This window comes from Crinia signifera, chromosome 5 (assembly GCF_055691185.1).
Source record: "Crinia signifera chromosome 5, ASM5569118v1, whole genome shotgun sequence".
Lineage (NCBI taxonomy): Eukaryota > Metazoa > Chordata > Amphibia > Anura > Myobatrachidae > Crinia > Crinia signifera.
Genome location: NC_139221.1, coordinates 289,730,652 through 289,745,746, shown reverse-complemented (window position 1 = coordinate 289,745,746; position 15,095 = coordinate 289,730,652). Strand labels below are relative to the sequence as shown.

The window sequence follows — 15,095 nt, the reverse complement described above, 5'->3', positions numbered from 1 at the left end:
TTAGACACATTTGCTGTAGATATGTGATGTGTAGATCAGAAGTAGTAACCAAACTTTTAAAATGACCTATACGTAGTATGTTGGTTTTAAATGTAACTAAAGGTCTTGGAAACAGTGGGAGTCTGAGTAGACCATTTGTGTGTGTACACTTATAGTATAATATTCTTTAGAGCAGGCATTACAACTCATGATCCACAAGGCGCACTATGGGGGGTATGCAATGTGGGATCACGGCTGTCGATAACCGCCGACAGCTGTGATCCAGGGCCGTTTGCGGTCAGATCGACTGCATAATGACAGACGGGATTCAATATCCCGCCTGCCGATGGGCGCAAAGAGGACGTAGCCATAAAAAACAGTCCTGGATTTTCAATCCATGGCCTTTATCGGCAGAACAGGCCCGACAGCTTCTGAAGTCAGGCCCGTTCTGCCGTGATCCCGCATCAATGCGGTCATTAATGACAGCATTGAATAGGGAGCCGCCGCTATTTCCCATGTCTGAAATAGCGGCGGCACATTGCATACCCCCCTAAGTAGCCAATTTAATTGTTGGTAGGCACATGATGGTGCCCAATGGAGCAATCCAGGTGTGAATGAAGCCAAAGGGGCACGTTTCATTTCGTAGTCTCCTGAGATGTAAGCTGAATTGTGCGAAAACACCGCGGCCTAACTGGCTCTTAAGTTGGGTTCAGCCACTTTGCAAGGCTAAACCTGGTACTAATGGACGTACTTACGGAGCATGCTCTCCCAATGTTGGGACAATGAAATAGCTCCAGCGAGCACCCATTACTTTTGACTGTCCACAAAACAATTGAATTGGCCCTGATTTAGTGATATCCATTGTTGAGCATAGGGGACTTAACCCCTTGTGGCAAGCCCAGAATTATTCCCGGGCTAGCAGCGCTGCCCACCACAGAAGGTTTCCAGGCTATGTCATTTTTCGATCCCCTGGGGACCGCCAGTACTGATTGCTGCACCCGGGAATCTGTATAAAACCTTAAGGCCCCCAAGTCGGACACAATTCTCCTGTGAGCCGCCCGGCAGCTCCCTGGGAGACGCACGTACAATTTGGCACTTGATGAGCCAAATTTTACATGTGATAAATCGCTTGCGATTTATCACATGTAATGGGGAGCAGGGGGCGGGCGGTGAGGGGCATGGGGCTGGCAGTGATCCTCTTCATGGGGAGCAGTGGGGCGGGCAGCGGGGGTACTGAGCGCTGACCCGGGCGGTGTGGTCAGCAGCAGCGCTCATCAGGTGGACGCCGGAGCGGGCAGCGGGTCCTGGCGGTTTAACTAGCTGGCGGCGCCGGTGAGTGATGACCTGGCTGGGCGCTGTGATCATTCACAGATATCATTTAGCAGCGCTGCGGGACGGACGGGGCCGGGCAGTGCAGTGGCGGACTGGCGGGTATTAGATTTTTAAAACACCTGTCAAATGACTAGCCGTTCTCTGATTGGCTGAGAGCTCTCAGCCAATCAGGGAATGGCTAGTCATTTGACAGGTGTTAAAAATCTAATACCCGCCACTGTACTGCCCGGCCCCGTCCGTCCCGCAGCACTGCTGAATGATATCTGTGAATGATCACAGCGCCCAGCCAGGTCATCACTCACCGGCGCCGCCAGCTAACAGGGAGGTCGGACGTGATCTTATGTGCTGACCGTCCGACCTCCCTGATCCGATGCGCACGGGACCGCGCATCGGATCGGATCAGATGTCACACTCCTGCGATTTTGGGCCGATTTCACCCGGTTATCGGCCCAAAGTGCCGAAATCGGATAAAATCGTCCCAAAATCGCATAGTGTATGGGTGCCTTTACACACTTTAGCCACCCCGGGCTCCTATTTGCCCAGTGTCAATGCGGTGTAATGCTTTTTGCTGCTTCCCAGACATCGCAAGGTGGCTGTGTATCGATGCTGGTGGTCCATAACCACCCAAGCACCCAAAATGGCAAATGAAAGACACCTTTTTTTTTTATATATATATTTTTTTCCAGCCACTGAAGGGGTTAATTAGAACCTGTGTTTTTTTTTTTTTATGTAGCTAGTTATGCTGAAGCATGAATATCCCTCAATCCTGTACTATTAGTGTGCCTTTATAACAGAGGTTGGGAAGCCTGGAATGTGTAGTTCCTCAGCAGCTGGAGCACCACACTTTGTCTTTCCATTTTGCTGCAGTAATGACAGCTGGTCAGGTGATAGTGGAGCCTGGCTGTGTGACCTCACTTGCTGCTTATGTTTCCTGATTTATCTCCTATGTGTTTAGTTCTGATCGCTTGCCTAAGTGGCACACGTCAACATTTCCTTGAATTATTTTGACAGTGCGTTTTCATCAGCAGATATTGTCTGAATCATTTTTTGGTTTACCATCCCCCAACACTTTATTTAATAATAAGCGTGCAACAAAATCATTTATATACTTATGTACTCTGATGTAATTGTTAATTAGAATGATTTGGAATTACCAATCAAATACCAATCAAATAATAGAATATGGTTGCTATGGATAACATCCCATGTTCAATAGAACTCCCATCTTTGTCAATTTTCCGCAGAAAATGACAAAACTTTAGTCATATTCTTACCTGAACATTATTAGTCAATAGAAATGATGCTTTTTAATATGAGTTTTCTCTTATGATGGATAATTGATGTAGATGTAATATTTTTGTTTTTCCAGGTTACAGTTCCTCTGAGTCACCTCATTACTGCCTTTCACTCTCCTAAGACTGCAGCGTACTTCCCGAGCTCTGTACATGTCTTGAAGCGTGAGGTGACCACTGACAATGAAGCCTACACTGCTGAGGTAGGGGCTACCCCAAGGCCACGGTCATCTCTGTTTTACTGCAGTTCTGTTCTTTGTATACATTTTGATGTGTTCTAAAAGGGGCAATCCATACTTGGGTGTATTCCCACCCAATAGCTGCTGATAACTGGACCCATATTTCATCTACTTTTGGGGAAAATCAGTTTCCATCAATGATACGGAATGGTACTTTACGGTCTGCTGGCATCACCAGCAGCTTTCCCGCTGAGTAATACTTACCGACACTACCATAAGTGTCTGTCATGTGCTCAAACATTTATTTCTGCTATGCCCAGTGGTACTCTTTATTTTTTTTTTTTTTTTTAATAGCATTCCCATTTTTATTTTGCAAAAAAAAAAGATTTAGGTCATTCTGGGTTTATTGGGGTAGATGTATTAAGCCTGGAGAAGAGAGAAACTGGAGATAAAGTGGAAATAACTTGGAAGAGTTAACGCACCAGCCAATCAGCTGTGTTTGAAATATGACAGTTGGGATCTGATTGGCTGGTGCGTTATCTCCTTCCACTTTATCTCCAGTTTATCTCTTCACCAGGCTTAATACATCTGCCCCATTGTTAGAACTCCATTTGCTGAGGTCCTATTCCTGTGTTTACAATAATACAGATTGGTGCTTTCCTGCAGTTTGGTGGTTAATGATCTAATAGAATGAACTTTACACTGTCCCAGATCACATGTCACTTAATAACCAATGGCTTCTGTGTTCAGCTGCTATATTGGAATTGCCCGGATTTACTAGTATTGTACAATACGTAGTTGTTGCATGCGATTTCTGAGCAGTGATAATCTATGTGAATCATTACAGTTTAGTTCCTCATTTTGTAAAGCAGGGATGGGGAACCTTCGGCCCTCCAGCTGTTGTTGAACTTCACATTCCAGCATGCCCTGCTACAGTTTTGCTATTTGACTATGCTTAAACTGTTGCAGGGCATGCTGGGATGTGTAGTTCAACAACAGCTGGAGGGCCGAAGGTTCCCCCATCCCTGTTGTAAAGTATACACTACAGCAGTGGTTCCCAAACATTTTTGAATCACGGCACTCTAGAACGTCAACATTTTGTCAAGGCACCTCTAGGACAAACATTTCTTTTTAAGAATTTCTGAAATCAATATTAAATTAAGCAAATTGTGTATATATGTCATCCTTAGGGTCGGTTATATGGTGACTAGGGTGGCCAATCCCGGGATCGGGATCGGCGGTATCCCGGGATTTGGCCCCAAAATGTCCGGGATTTCAATCCCGGGATTGGACTATCCAATCCCGGGATTTCGGGATTGTACAGTCTATTGCCGGGCAGCGTCTGAGCACACGCTCAGACGCTGCCCGGCTGTTACCGACGCGGGGTACGGCCGAGAGGGGTCAGACGGGGAGAGTGTCCGTGACACTGACTGGAGGGGAGGGGTGACGAGCGGGTTTCAGCGCCGGAGCGGCAGCGCTGTGGCCTGCGCAGCGTGACCGCGTGACCTATGGGTCACGCTGCGCAGGCCGCAGTGCTGCACCTCCGGCGCCAGAACACACTCACGGGCCACGGCCGCACACAGCATTACTCTTTGTCAGCCACCACCTGCCCCGCTCACCACTCATGGGACGGACGCTGCAAGCCCCGCTCCACCACTCCTGGGGGACAGCCGCCGCCAGACAGACGCCGCCAGCCCCACTCCACCACTCCTGGGGGACAGCCGCTGCAAGCCCCGCTCCACCACTCCTGGGGGACAGCCGCCGCCAGCCCGCTCCACCGCACTAAAGTAAGGGGGACAGGGGCGGTTTTCTTTTAGGGATGCCAATCCCGGGAATCCCGGGATTGAGCATTTTTCAATCCCGATTCCCGGGATTGAAAAAATGCCCCGGGATTGGCATCCCTAATGGTGACGGACACGATGTGCTTCTGTTTATACACCTGGCATTGGTTTGGTGTGTTACATTGACCATAAATGATTTGAATTGGTCCCGGACCACCAACCCAGGGCACCCCTGCAAGTGTTCCGAAGCACCCCATGGTGCCATAGCACACAGTTTGGGAACCACTGCACTACAGTATAATTATTACTGTCTCTGGTGACTTCCTGTTTATGTGGCTTGTAAAACAGAATGTGTGACCGCAGACAGGAAGAGAACATTCTTCGCATGTGGGATTATATATTTTAGAGCTTGCTTTTAGGTTCAATAATACCTTCCTAATATTTTTTATAAACTCCTATTTAAAAATACTTGTAAAGTCTAGCAAAGATTGGCTAATTTACCTGATCAGAGCACACAAAAGATGGGCAAAACCATATTGCACTGCAGGAGGGGAAGATGTAACGTTCAGAGAGAATTAGATTTGGGTGGGGTGTGTTCATACCGAAATCTAAATTGCAGTGTAAAGATAAAGCCGTCTAACCTTTGTGCCACACACAAAAGCAGCCAGTATTTAGCCTGCATAGTAACTACAGTATATACATATAGAAGTGCTGAATCTTTAATAGCAGCCTTCCTACTCAGGGAAAGCTCTCCAGCACTTTGTGCTTGTGTTCTTAGATCAGATTCCCTCAATTGTAGCAGTATATTTCATCAATAGTTAGGTTTTCATCAATAAAGGTACTTCTGAGACATTGTAAATAAACATTATATACCTTTTTCTTGCTGCATAAAAATGTCATATCCTTCTTCAATGGACAAAACCATGTGGGGCAGATGTAACATGTACAGAGAGAGTTAGATTTGGGTGAGTTATTTTGTTTCTGTGCAGACTAAATACTGGCTGCTTTATTCTAACACTGCAATTTAGATTTCAGTTTGAACACACCCTACCCAAATGCAGTTCTCTCTGCGCATGTTACATCTGCCCAACCTGCAGAGCACATTGCTTTGTCCATTAAAGAAGGAGTTTGCTTCTGCAAATCAACCAGAATCGCCTCCTATGTCTGCCACAAACCTAGAATAAGTCTTATTGTTGTAGGGTTTTGTATTGAGGCTTAGAGGGAACTAAAGTGATTCATATTCCTCGACGGCAACGTTGGCACTCAGAGTTAATACAACTTCTCCTTTTTAAAACCTAAAAGAACCAATGTTTCTAAATTCATCTGGATTGGAGGGAGAGAAAACCAAGAAATACAAATGTTATTTGCCTTTCAGGCAGTCTCCCGCTTTCCGAGTGATTATTGTGTTACTTATAACAGCTGCGTTCTGTTTTTTTCCAGCCTGCTTTTAATCTCAGGGACCTGGGCTTGTCTGAACTGAGACTCGCACAGCTCGATGAACTGTTTGATAGACTACTTCCTGGTTTTTATGCTGATGCAAAGAAAACCTCAGCCCACTGGCACACCTCACATGTATCTGCACAGTCCTTCTTTGAAAACAAAAATGGTGAGTACTGGGTTATAATGAGAGGCTTTAGAGACCTTTTTGGGCTTTTTTTCTTCACCTATGGAATGAATGTATTTAATATGTGAAAAAGTAGCATTGTAATTATATTGCACATTGTTTTAATACCTGGTCTTCATGGATTGCCCTACTCCATGCCGTCACTTGTAGAACTCGCAAAGCTTTTTGTTCATTCACTAGCAAGCCACTGTGTTTGTCATTTAGCTGCTCCTTTTATCATGTGTCTCCTTCTGATAATGGGTCCGGCTGGTCTTTTGATAATTTTTAAAATTCTGCTGCAGCCTCCCTTGGCACCAGCCACTGCTGCCCCTGCACATAGGTGTGTGCCAGCAGTGTTTTACCACTGGCACACACCTACCGATCAGACCCAATACATCTTGGGTGCTGAAAAGCACCCGTGATGTGTCCGATCGGATAGATTGAAATTGCAGCAGGTCCAATCTATAGAGCACGACCTGATTCGCATGGGACCGCGCATCGGGTGGAATGGGATGTCCCACACACATTTCTCGGCCCCATCTGTTGGTATCCGGTTAAATCTTAATAGTGTATGGGGTATTACCTGGATTATCTGTGGTAGTTCACAATGTTAACCTGATTTTAACCCATGCTATATCTTATTCTGAAGGCAACCCCAATACACTTGGTGCCCTACGACCATACAGCACGCAGCAGCTGAGTCCGCTGAAGCAAGTCTGTGCAAACCTCAGTCACTGGCCAGGTAAAGATCCATCTCTGTTATTCCGTGCATAAGCTGTTTTACCAAGAGGTTTTGTAGCCATTAAAGAAAAAGTGTATTCTGAAGCTCTAGGCCCTATAAAGTAGTGGGGTAATATCTCTTAACATTTAAGTACATGATAATGAATGGAAGTTTTTTTTTTTTTTATAAAGTTTATATACAGTCTCGAGGATTCAAGACCCTGAAAACAAAGGACCGGCGTCTGCAGTCCGCCTCGGAGCGCTTTGCTGCAGCAGAGAGTGCAGCCCCCTCCTTTGTGAAGGTGTGTATGAGTAACAGCCTTTCTAGAATATAGATTTCTTCCAGTTTCTAGGAAAAATCCCAAACTGTAACTTTTTTTAAGAGCCATTCTTGTGTTCATAGTTTTTAAAACTAAAAACTGCAGTCCTCTTGTGTATGCAAACATTACTCCAAATGGGTTTTAGCTGTTAGGTCTGGTGTTCCAGGGTTAGAGGAAATAGCAGACTTTCTAATCTGTGTCATGGTTTTGCTCCTGGTAATTACATTAATGTCTGTGGTCTGTTTTCAGGGATTGTTGATGAGAGATCGAGTTCCAGATGTCGAAAACCTGGACAAGATCATTAAAAATAAAAATGTTCCGGATGGACAGCAGGATGCATTTAAGAACGGGTTTGCAGAAGGCTTCTTGAAGGCACAAGCTCTGACTCAGAGGACCACCGGTAGGTACATACATTGGGGCAGATATATTAAGCCTGGTGAAGAGATAAAGTGGAAGGAGATAACGCACCAGCCAATCAGATCCAAACTGTCATATTTCAAACACAGCTGATTGGCTGGTGTTTTAACTCTTTGAAGTTATCTCCACTTTATCTCCAGTCTATCTTCTCCAGGCTTAATACATCTGCCCCCTTATGATCTCGTGGGTCGTCTGTTGCCACTGGCTTCCCATGCTCCTCTCTCCCCTCCAATCTGCATATGACTTGCCACAGTTGCACAAAGTTACTTGTGCTCTGCTATAATGCAGGTGCAGTGTGATCAATCACAGCATGTAACTATAATGCATTGGTCTTCATATTGTTCTTTGTGGATCCATTCCTAGAGTCACTGAGAAGAACTCGATACATCCTCCTGGCTGTCTTCCTGCTTGGAATTTACGGCTTCTCAAAGACACCATTTTGGCCAGGTAAAGCTATACTTCACATGTTTATGAGAGGGGAGTTCTGGTAGTATTGTGGTGATGTGGCTTCTGGATTAATTGCCCAGAGTTATTCAGTTGGCTGCATCGTGCACAGCACTTGGTCCAGGAGATGCATCTAATGGCTGGGCTCTGTCATAGTGTACTGCATCTCCCACGATTAATGCCTGCACAATGCCGTAACTGCGCACGTTGCACAGCTCCAAACTGGTACAAACTGGATTTCCACCTTAGAACATTCAGTATGACATGTGCAGTACAATTGTAACTTTTAGGTAATAGGAGTCTAGTGTTTCTCCTGCCTCTTATATTGTACTCACAATTGTCTCATTTGGGCAGAAATATTTTTACATTTTGTTTCATATAGTTGTTTTTTTTTATTGCTTATATAGCAATACTGTCAATGTTCAGCGCACAGTAGTATCTAGGTGCTTTATGTATAAATGATAATTAGGTAGGAATATATTGGGTAAACCGGTAAAGGATCAATTTGCCCATCACCTAGGCACACTTGAGGCAGGCATTTTTCTGGGCTGTACCAATATTGTACCTATTTAATCACTAGAAACTAGTGAGGTCACTCACACAAACAAGTGACAAGGCTGCCATACATCTACAGATCGATTGTCAGATTGGGCTGGTTGGAACAAAAACCTCTTAATATCTGATTGACCATTTTTGGCAGTTTTCCAGCGTTTCAAAGCAAATGGTCAACTGTCATTTACTCTCATCCATTACCAGGATTTTGTTCCAACCAGCCCAATCTGACAATTGATCTGTAGATGCATGGCCATCTTTAGACTAGCGCACACACAGGTAAGCAGAAAGGAAGCCTTCAAATGGGACACTCGCTTAACAATTCTTCTGTGTTGATAACGTCCGTAACTACTGCACATTAGCTGTCAGAAGACTATTATTGCGCATCGCTTACCATATATGGCAGAGAAGTGCCGGGGGCAACTTGTGACCGTGCCCCACAGAGTTTTTACACTACACGGCAATGACTGTACTTGTAGGTTCGTTCTGACTTCTCCAATTCTTATGTCTGGTTACGTTCTGATTCTATTATGAAAGTAGAGAAATTTATTTTATTTATTAACAGTTTCTTATATAGCGCTGCATATTTCGTTGCGCTTTACAAAAGGAGACAGTGATACAACAAACAGGGTATTTACAGACAGTCAAAAGGTAGGAGGGCCCTGCTCGCAAGCTTACAATCTTGCAGATGAAGGTGGTGGAGGAGAGTTTTTATCCCACATGAGGGAAAGCTATATCTGGACAGGCTACAAGAACATGGCGAAGCTTCAAGCGGGCTGCTTGTCTCGGAATATAAAAAAGTAAAAAAAAAATTCAAAAAGTTGCATGTAAACATTTGCAATAAGCAAAATCTCATTTCTGAGTAGCTGCTCCTGTAGAGTAAAATGTGGGGGCCGTTTCTTTTTAAAACCATGTTTTGGTAAAATAAGTTGTACAAATAGCCAGTTTATAGAATGGAAGGCATATTGTAAAGTGGCAGTGTAACCTCTTGCAGCTCGTTTCCGGACGTCATCTGGCCTTGATACAGCCGTTGATCCGATTCACATGAAGAACGTAACTTTCGAACATGTGAAAGGGGTAAGTACGAGTGGTGGTGGGACAAAAATATATATATTTTTTTATTTTTTTATACCTTTTGTAATACTATGACACTACATTCCTAGATTTCATTCTAATATTGTGGATCTCTACCCAACATTGTCTACTGTATGTCGGTGATTTTTCTACTTTTTTTTTTTTTCTCAACTCTCGGCACACCAAACAAGATTTTAAATTGCCAAGGCACAACTTCAGAGCAGGGAAAAACATTTTTCTTCTCTTAAGATATGCCACCGTTTACATCTGATGTAGTGAATATAATGGCATGTATGGGCTTGTTTTGTTTGAACAGATTGAAGAGGCGAAGCACGAGCTGCAAGAAGTGGTAGAGTTCTTGAAAAACCCTCAGAAGTTCACCGTTTTGGGTGGCAAGCTTCCAAAAGGTAAGTTCCGCTCTCAGGCCATAGCTGGCATCGTGGGCAACCTTTACCAAGGAAAGGACGATGTTGGCTGTGCGCTCATCAGCTAGCATATGCTATAAAAACATCAATCATTTCTAATGAATTCAAACACATACTATTTACATTGTCTAAGTTATTTATTAACAGTTTCTTATATAGCGCACACATTCCGCAGCGCTGTACAGAGAATATATGAACATTCACATCAGTCCCTGCCCCAGTGGAGCTTACAATCTATATTCCCTACCACATGTACACACACAGACATTCTAAGGTTAATTTTTTGGGGAACAAACTAACCTACCAGTATATTGTTAGATTGTGGGAGGAAACCAGAGTACCCGGAGGAAACCCACGCAAGTACAGGGAGAATATACAAACTCTGCACAGTTAGGGCCATGGTGGGAATCGAACCCATGACGTGTACCCAACTTAAGTTTTTTTTTTTTTTTTTTTTTACGATATGCGTATATGCATGCGATGCGACGCGATTATACTCGATTTTACACATTACAGCCACCCTGATGGCTGATTACAATGTTAAATGCCCCCCCAGACCTGATTTTTAATTGTATACCCACCATGATGGTTAATTAGTATGTCAAATGCCCACCCATTGTTAGCGCCACGATCAACGCCAACCCGAAGCGTGGCGAGCGCAGCCGTACGACCTTTTCATACCCCCACTATCCACGTCGGTGTGCAGTTAATTTTATATAGTGTGGAGAGGGCAGCGAGCCACCGAGCCCGAAGCGTGGCAAGCGGATGCGGAATACATGTGAAGTAATGCGCGGGGCTCGCTGCGCTCGCCACACTATATATAAAATCAACTCCACACCAACGTGGATAGTGGGGGTATGAAAAGGTCGGAGGACGCGTACCGCCACCCCTCTCGGGCTCACTGCGATCGCCACGCTTCGGGGTGGCGTTAAAAATGTGGGGGGGGGGGGGGGGGCGCATTTGACATTGTATACCTGGGTATACAATGAAAAATCGGGTCTGGGGGGGGCATTTAACATAGAAATCAGCCATCAGGGTCGCTGTACAGTTAAAAATCGGGTCAAATCGGTCGCATTGCATCGCATGCAATCTGGTCGCATGCGATGCTACCGATTTTACACACCCGATGCCATACAATGTAAATCGGTGGCGCCGTGTTAGGAAACAAGGACCGTTTTTACTATTGAACTTTGATGCTGCACTTCCGGGTCTGTCCCACTGTTAATCTTGCTGTGTGTTAGTTGCATTTAGCAATCTGTTGACCTCTTATACCTGCTGCTTAATTATATAATAATTGCAAGGATACAGTGTGACCTATATTGATCGATCACCTGTCACCTGCCAAGTCCTACAGGCAGACACCAATGTTTGTAATTGTGCAGTACATTTACCGACCTCTGCCTTCTTCCAGGCATCCTTCTGATTGGTCCGCCAGGGACAGGGAAGACTCTCCTGGCTCGGGCAGTTGCAGGAGAAGCCGATGTTCCATTCTATTACGCTTCTGGTTCTGAATTTGATGAGATGTTCGTAGGTGTTGGTGCTAGTCGCATTAGAAATCTATTCAGTAAGTCCGTTCTCTATCCATTTTGTTAGGTCTTTTAAGAATCTCTTAAGTAATTGTCATTTAATGTTTAGACCCCACATTAAGCTGCAGTTTTTGATTTAAGGAGGTTGGCTGTATGTTTTGCATTAAGGTTTTGTAAGTGCTTGATTTAAAGGTCCCTCAATCCACTCTTTCCTGCTACTATGATTAAGAGTAAATATATTGATCCTGATTGGCTGAAGTTTCTGTCAAACAAGTGTACAGTTATTTACACAGACATGCTTTATACCCATCTGGGTGTGCCAGAGTAAGATCGTATGCATTATTGTGCTCATGAAGTTTATTGCACGTGATGTTCCCTACTGTAGTTATACATTTCCCTCTAATGACTGTGTAGGCTAGATTAGTGGGTGTACAATGGTGTAATACGGGTAAGTGTACAGCAATCATGTCCTCTAAGTGTGCTGTGTCTGTCTTGTTAGGAGAAGCAAAGTCCAATGCACCGTGTGTGATATTCATTGATGAGTTGGATTCAGTTGGTGGTAAAAGGATTGAATCCCCTATGCACCCGTACTCCAGACAAACCATTAACCAGCTCCTTGCTGAGATGGATGGGTGAGTGCTCTTCTACACATTCACATGTATTACTTTGCCGAATGTGTGTCTATACAAAGTACTATTGTGTTGTGTGGTTTTTGTTTTTAATATGTATTCATAGTGCTAAATCTTAGAGCCACAGCAGATTGTTTTATAGTAGACCCCAGGTCATTTTTGTTTTAATAGCCCAGTAAAGGACTCTTTCAAGAGGTGATAGCATGTCCATATCTAACTTAGTATTTTGTTGGTCTCTTTAGATTTAAGCCCAATGAAGGTGTCATCATTATTGGTGCGACAAACTTTCCTGAAGCCTTGGATACGTAAGTATAGCACATACTTGCCTACTTTTCAAAAGCAAAATGAGGGAGATTTTAGATGCTAGCAAAATGCACACAGCGCAGCGTCGCGCACCATTGAAGGGGTGTGTCATCAACCAAAAGGCGTGTCTAGTGACTTGAACTAAGGAGATGCAAATATCAAATTTACTTTTTAACCCCTTCCCGACATTTGACGTACATTTACGTCATGGTCGGGATGTACTTCCCGACACATGGCATAAATGTACGTCATGAGTTCAAACTGTCACTGCGTCTATAGACGCATACCCCCATACCCACAGTCACCGCCCAGCATTACACCACATACATACACACCTGGGCATACCTTATACAGCCTCATGTCCGGCACATATACCCCCATACCCACAGTCACCTCCCAGCATTACACCTCATACATACACACCTGGGCACACCTTATACATCCTCGTATCTGGCACATATACCCCCCATACCCACAGTCACCACCCAGGATTACACCTTATACATCCTCATACCTGGCACATATACCCCCATACCCACGGTCACAACCCAGCATTACACCTCATACATACACACCTGGGCACACCTTATACATCCTCATACCTGGCACATATACCCTCCATACCCACAGTCACCTCCCAGCATTACACCTCATACATACACACCTGGGCACACCTTATACATCCTCATACCTGGCACATATACCCCCCATACTCACAGTCACCTCTCATCAAAAAAAAAAAGCAGGCTTAGTGGGTGGGGGGAGAGAGGTTGCAGACTGATATACTTACCGCTGGTCGCTGCTCCCGGCTCCCGCTGTCACTCACAGTCCCGCTGCCACGCACAGTTGCTGCTCCTCTCTGTCCACGCTGCCCTCCTACTCCGTGCGCTTCCCGGCTTCCGCTCACTCTGCTGCTGCTGCCGGATACCCACACAGCCCCGCGCGGTACCCGGCATGCTCAATGACACTAGGGCCCCGCCCCCGAGACATGACGCTCGCGCATGCGCAGTGCATTTCGGGGGGGGGGGGGGGGGGGGGGGAATGGAACAAAAACCGGGAGGGTAGGCAAGTATGCATAATATATCACATGCAGCTTCAACCCATATTACGCCCATTACATATACACAGCACCCCCTCCCCCATATTACACCCTGTGCAGTACACACAGCACATTGCACAAAACACTATAGCATATTACATGCAGATTCCCCCCCATATTACACATATTTACATATACACAGCACCCCCTCCCCCATATTACACCCTGCACAGTACACACAGCACATTGTACAAAACACCATAGTATATCACATGCAGCTTCCCCCCATATTACACCCATTTAAATATACACAGCAGCACCGCCTCCACCCCCATATTACACCCTGTGCACAAAGCATAATGTACACAACACCATAATACATTACACACAGCTAATACATGCAGCACATTGCACACAACATATTAAATTATACATAGCAGCCCCATATTACACCCAGCACAAACACATAATACACCAGCCCCCATTTCCTCAGTGCACACAGCACTCACCTGGCTGTGTTGTTGCTCATGTCAGGGACTTGCAGGGAACCAGCCATGTGCTGTGGTGAGGGAGGGAGGGAGGCGGAGAGGCAGGAAGAGCTGGTCTGTGTAACACGGAGCTGAGTGTGGGGGCGGGCCCAGCCTCAGGGAAGCCCCGACTGCAATGTGCCAGATGACCTGATGCACAGACTTCCGGTCTGTACGCACAGGAGCTGGTCACCGCTACCCATAACACCGCGGTGGCCGGCTGTGACTCCCCCACACAGGCCCCGCCCCCCGCCAGTACGGACGCGCGCATGCGCAGTCCGAATTTCCTGAAAATAATCCCAGAAACCGGGAGGTATGAGGGGCTTTGCGGGGCAGCGGGAGGGTCAAGCTAAAAGCGGGACCCTCCCGCTGAATGCGGGAGGGTTGGCAAGTATGGTATAGCATGACCTTAAGGAGAAGTACATTTGAGTAGCATGGTTGTCATAGTGCAGTGATGGCTAACCTTGACACTCCAGCTGCTGTTTAACTACACATCCCAGCATGCCCCGCATCAGTTTCAGCATGGCCAAATAGTAAAACGTTAGCAGCGCATGCTGGGATGTGTAGTTCAACAACAGCTGGAGTGTCAAGGTTAGCCATCACTGGCATATTGGTTAGTAATAAGGATTTCAATTCCTGACCAAGATACTCTGTGTGGAGTTTGAAAGTTCTCCCCGATTTGTGTTCATCCACAAAATCTAGATAAGCCCATTGGCTTCTGACCATATACAGTGTCCATGTGGTAAGGAATGTATCTATTAAGCTCCACTGTGCAGGAAATAACTACATTATAATATTTGTGTTATTTTAAAATACCTATATTGAGGGAAATTAAATGGCGTGAAGGGGGCTCTTGCAATTGCTGTCCCTTTGATACACAGGGCTTTATATACTTAGAATGGCGGTTCTATTGAAGTTGGGATGTTGCTATGGGCAACCAATCTGAATCTACT

At 45.3% G+C, this 15,095-nt stretch overlaps 1 protein-coding gene across 3 annotated transcripts in view; it reads left to right on the top strand.

The window, feature by feature from the left end:
• YME1L1 (YME1 like 1 ATPase) overlaps positions 1-15,095 on the top strand; it is a 29,793-nt gene that overhangs the window by 5,596 nt on the left and 9,102 nt on the right. For all 3 annotated transcript variants that reach the window (XM_083189208.1, XM_083189209.1, XM_083189207.1), the window contains exons 2-12: positions 2,681-2,806; positions 6,004-6,169; positions 6,816-6,908; positions 7,079-7,188; positions 7,456-7,606; positions 7,987-8,070; positions 9,614-9,696; positions 10,010-10,100; positions 11,530-11,682; positions 12,144-12,276; positions 12,516-12,578. In XM_083189208.1, coding sequence (XP_083045334.1) covers positions 2,681-2,806; positions 6,004-6,169; positions 6,816-6,908; positions 7,079-7,188; positions 7,456-7,606; positions 7,987-8,070; positions 9,614-9,696; positions 10,010-10,100; positions 11,530-11,682; positions 12,144-12,276; positions 12,516-12,578 — 1,253 coding nt within the window. The remainder of the gene's footprint in view (positions 1-2,680; positions 2,807-6,003; positions 6,170-6,815; positions 6,909-7,078; positions 7,189-7,455; positions 7,607-7,986; positions 8,071-9,613; positions 9,697-10,009; positions 10,101-11,529; positions 11,683-12,143; positions 12,277-12,515; positions 12,579-15,095) is intronic.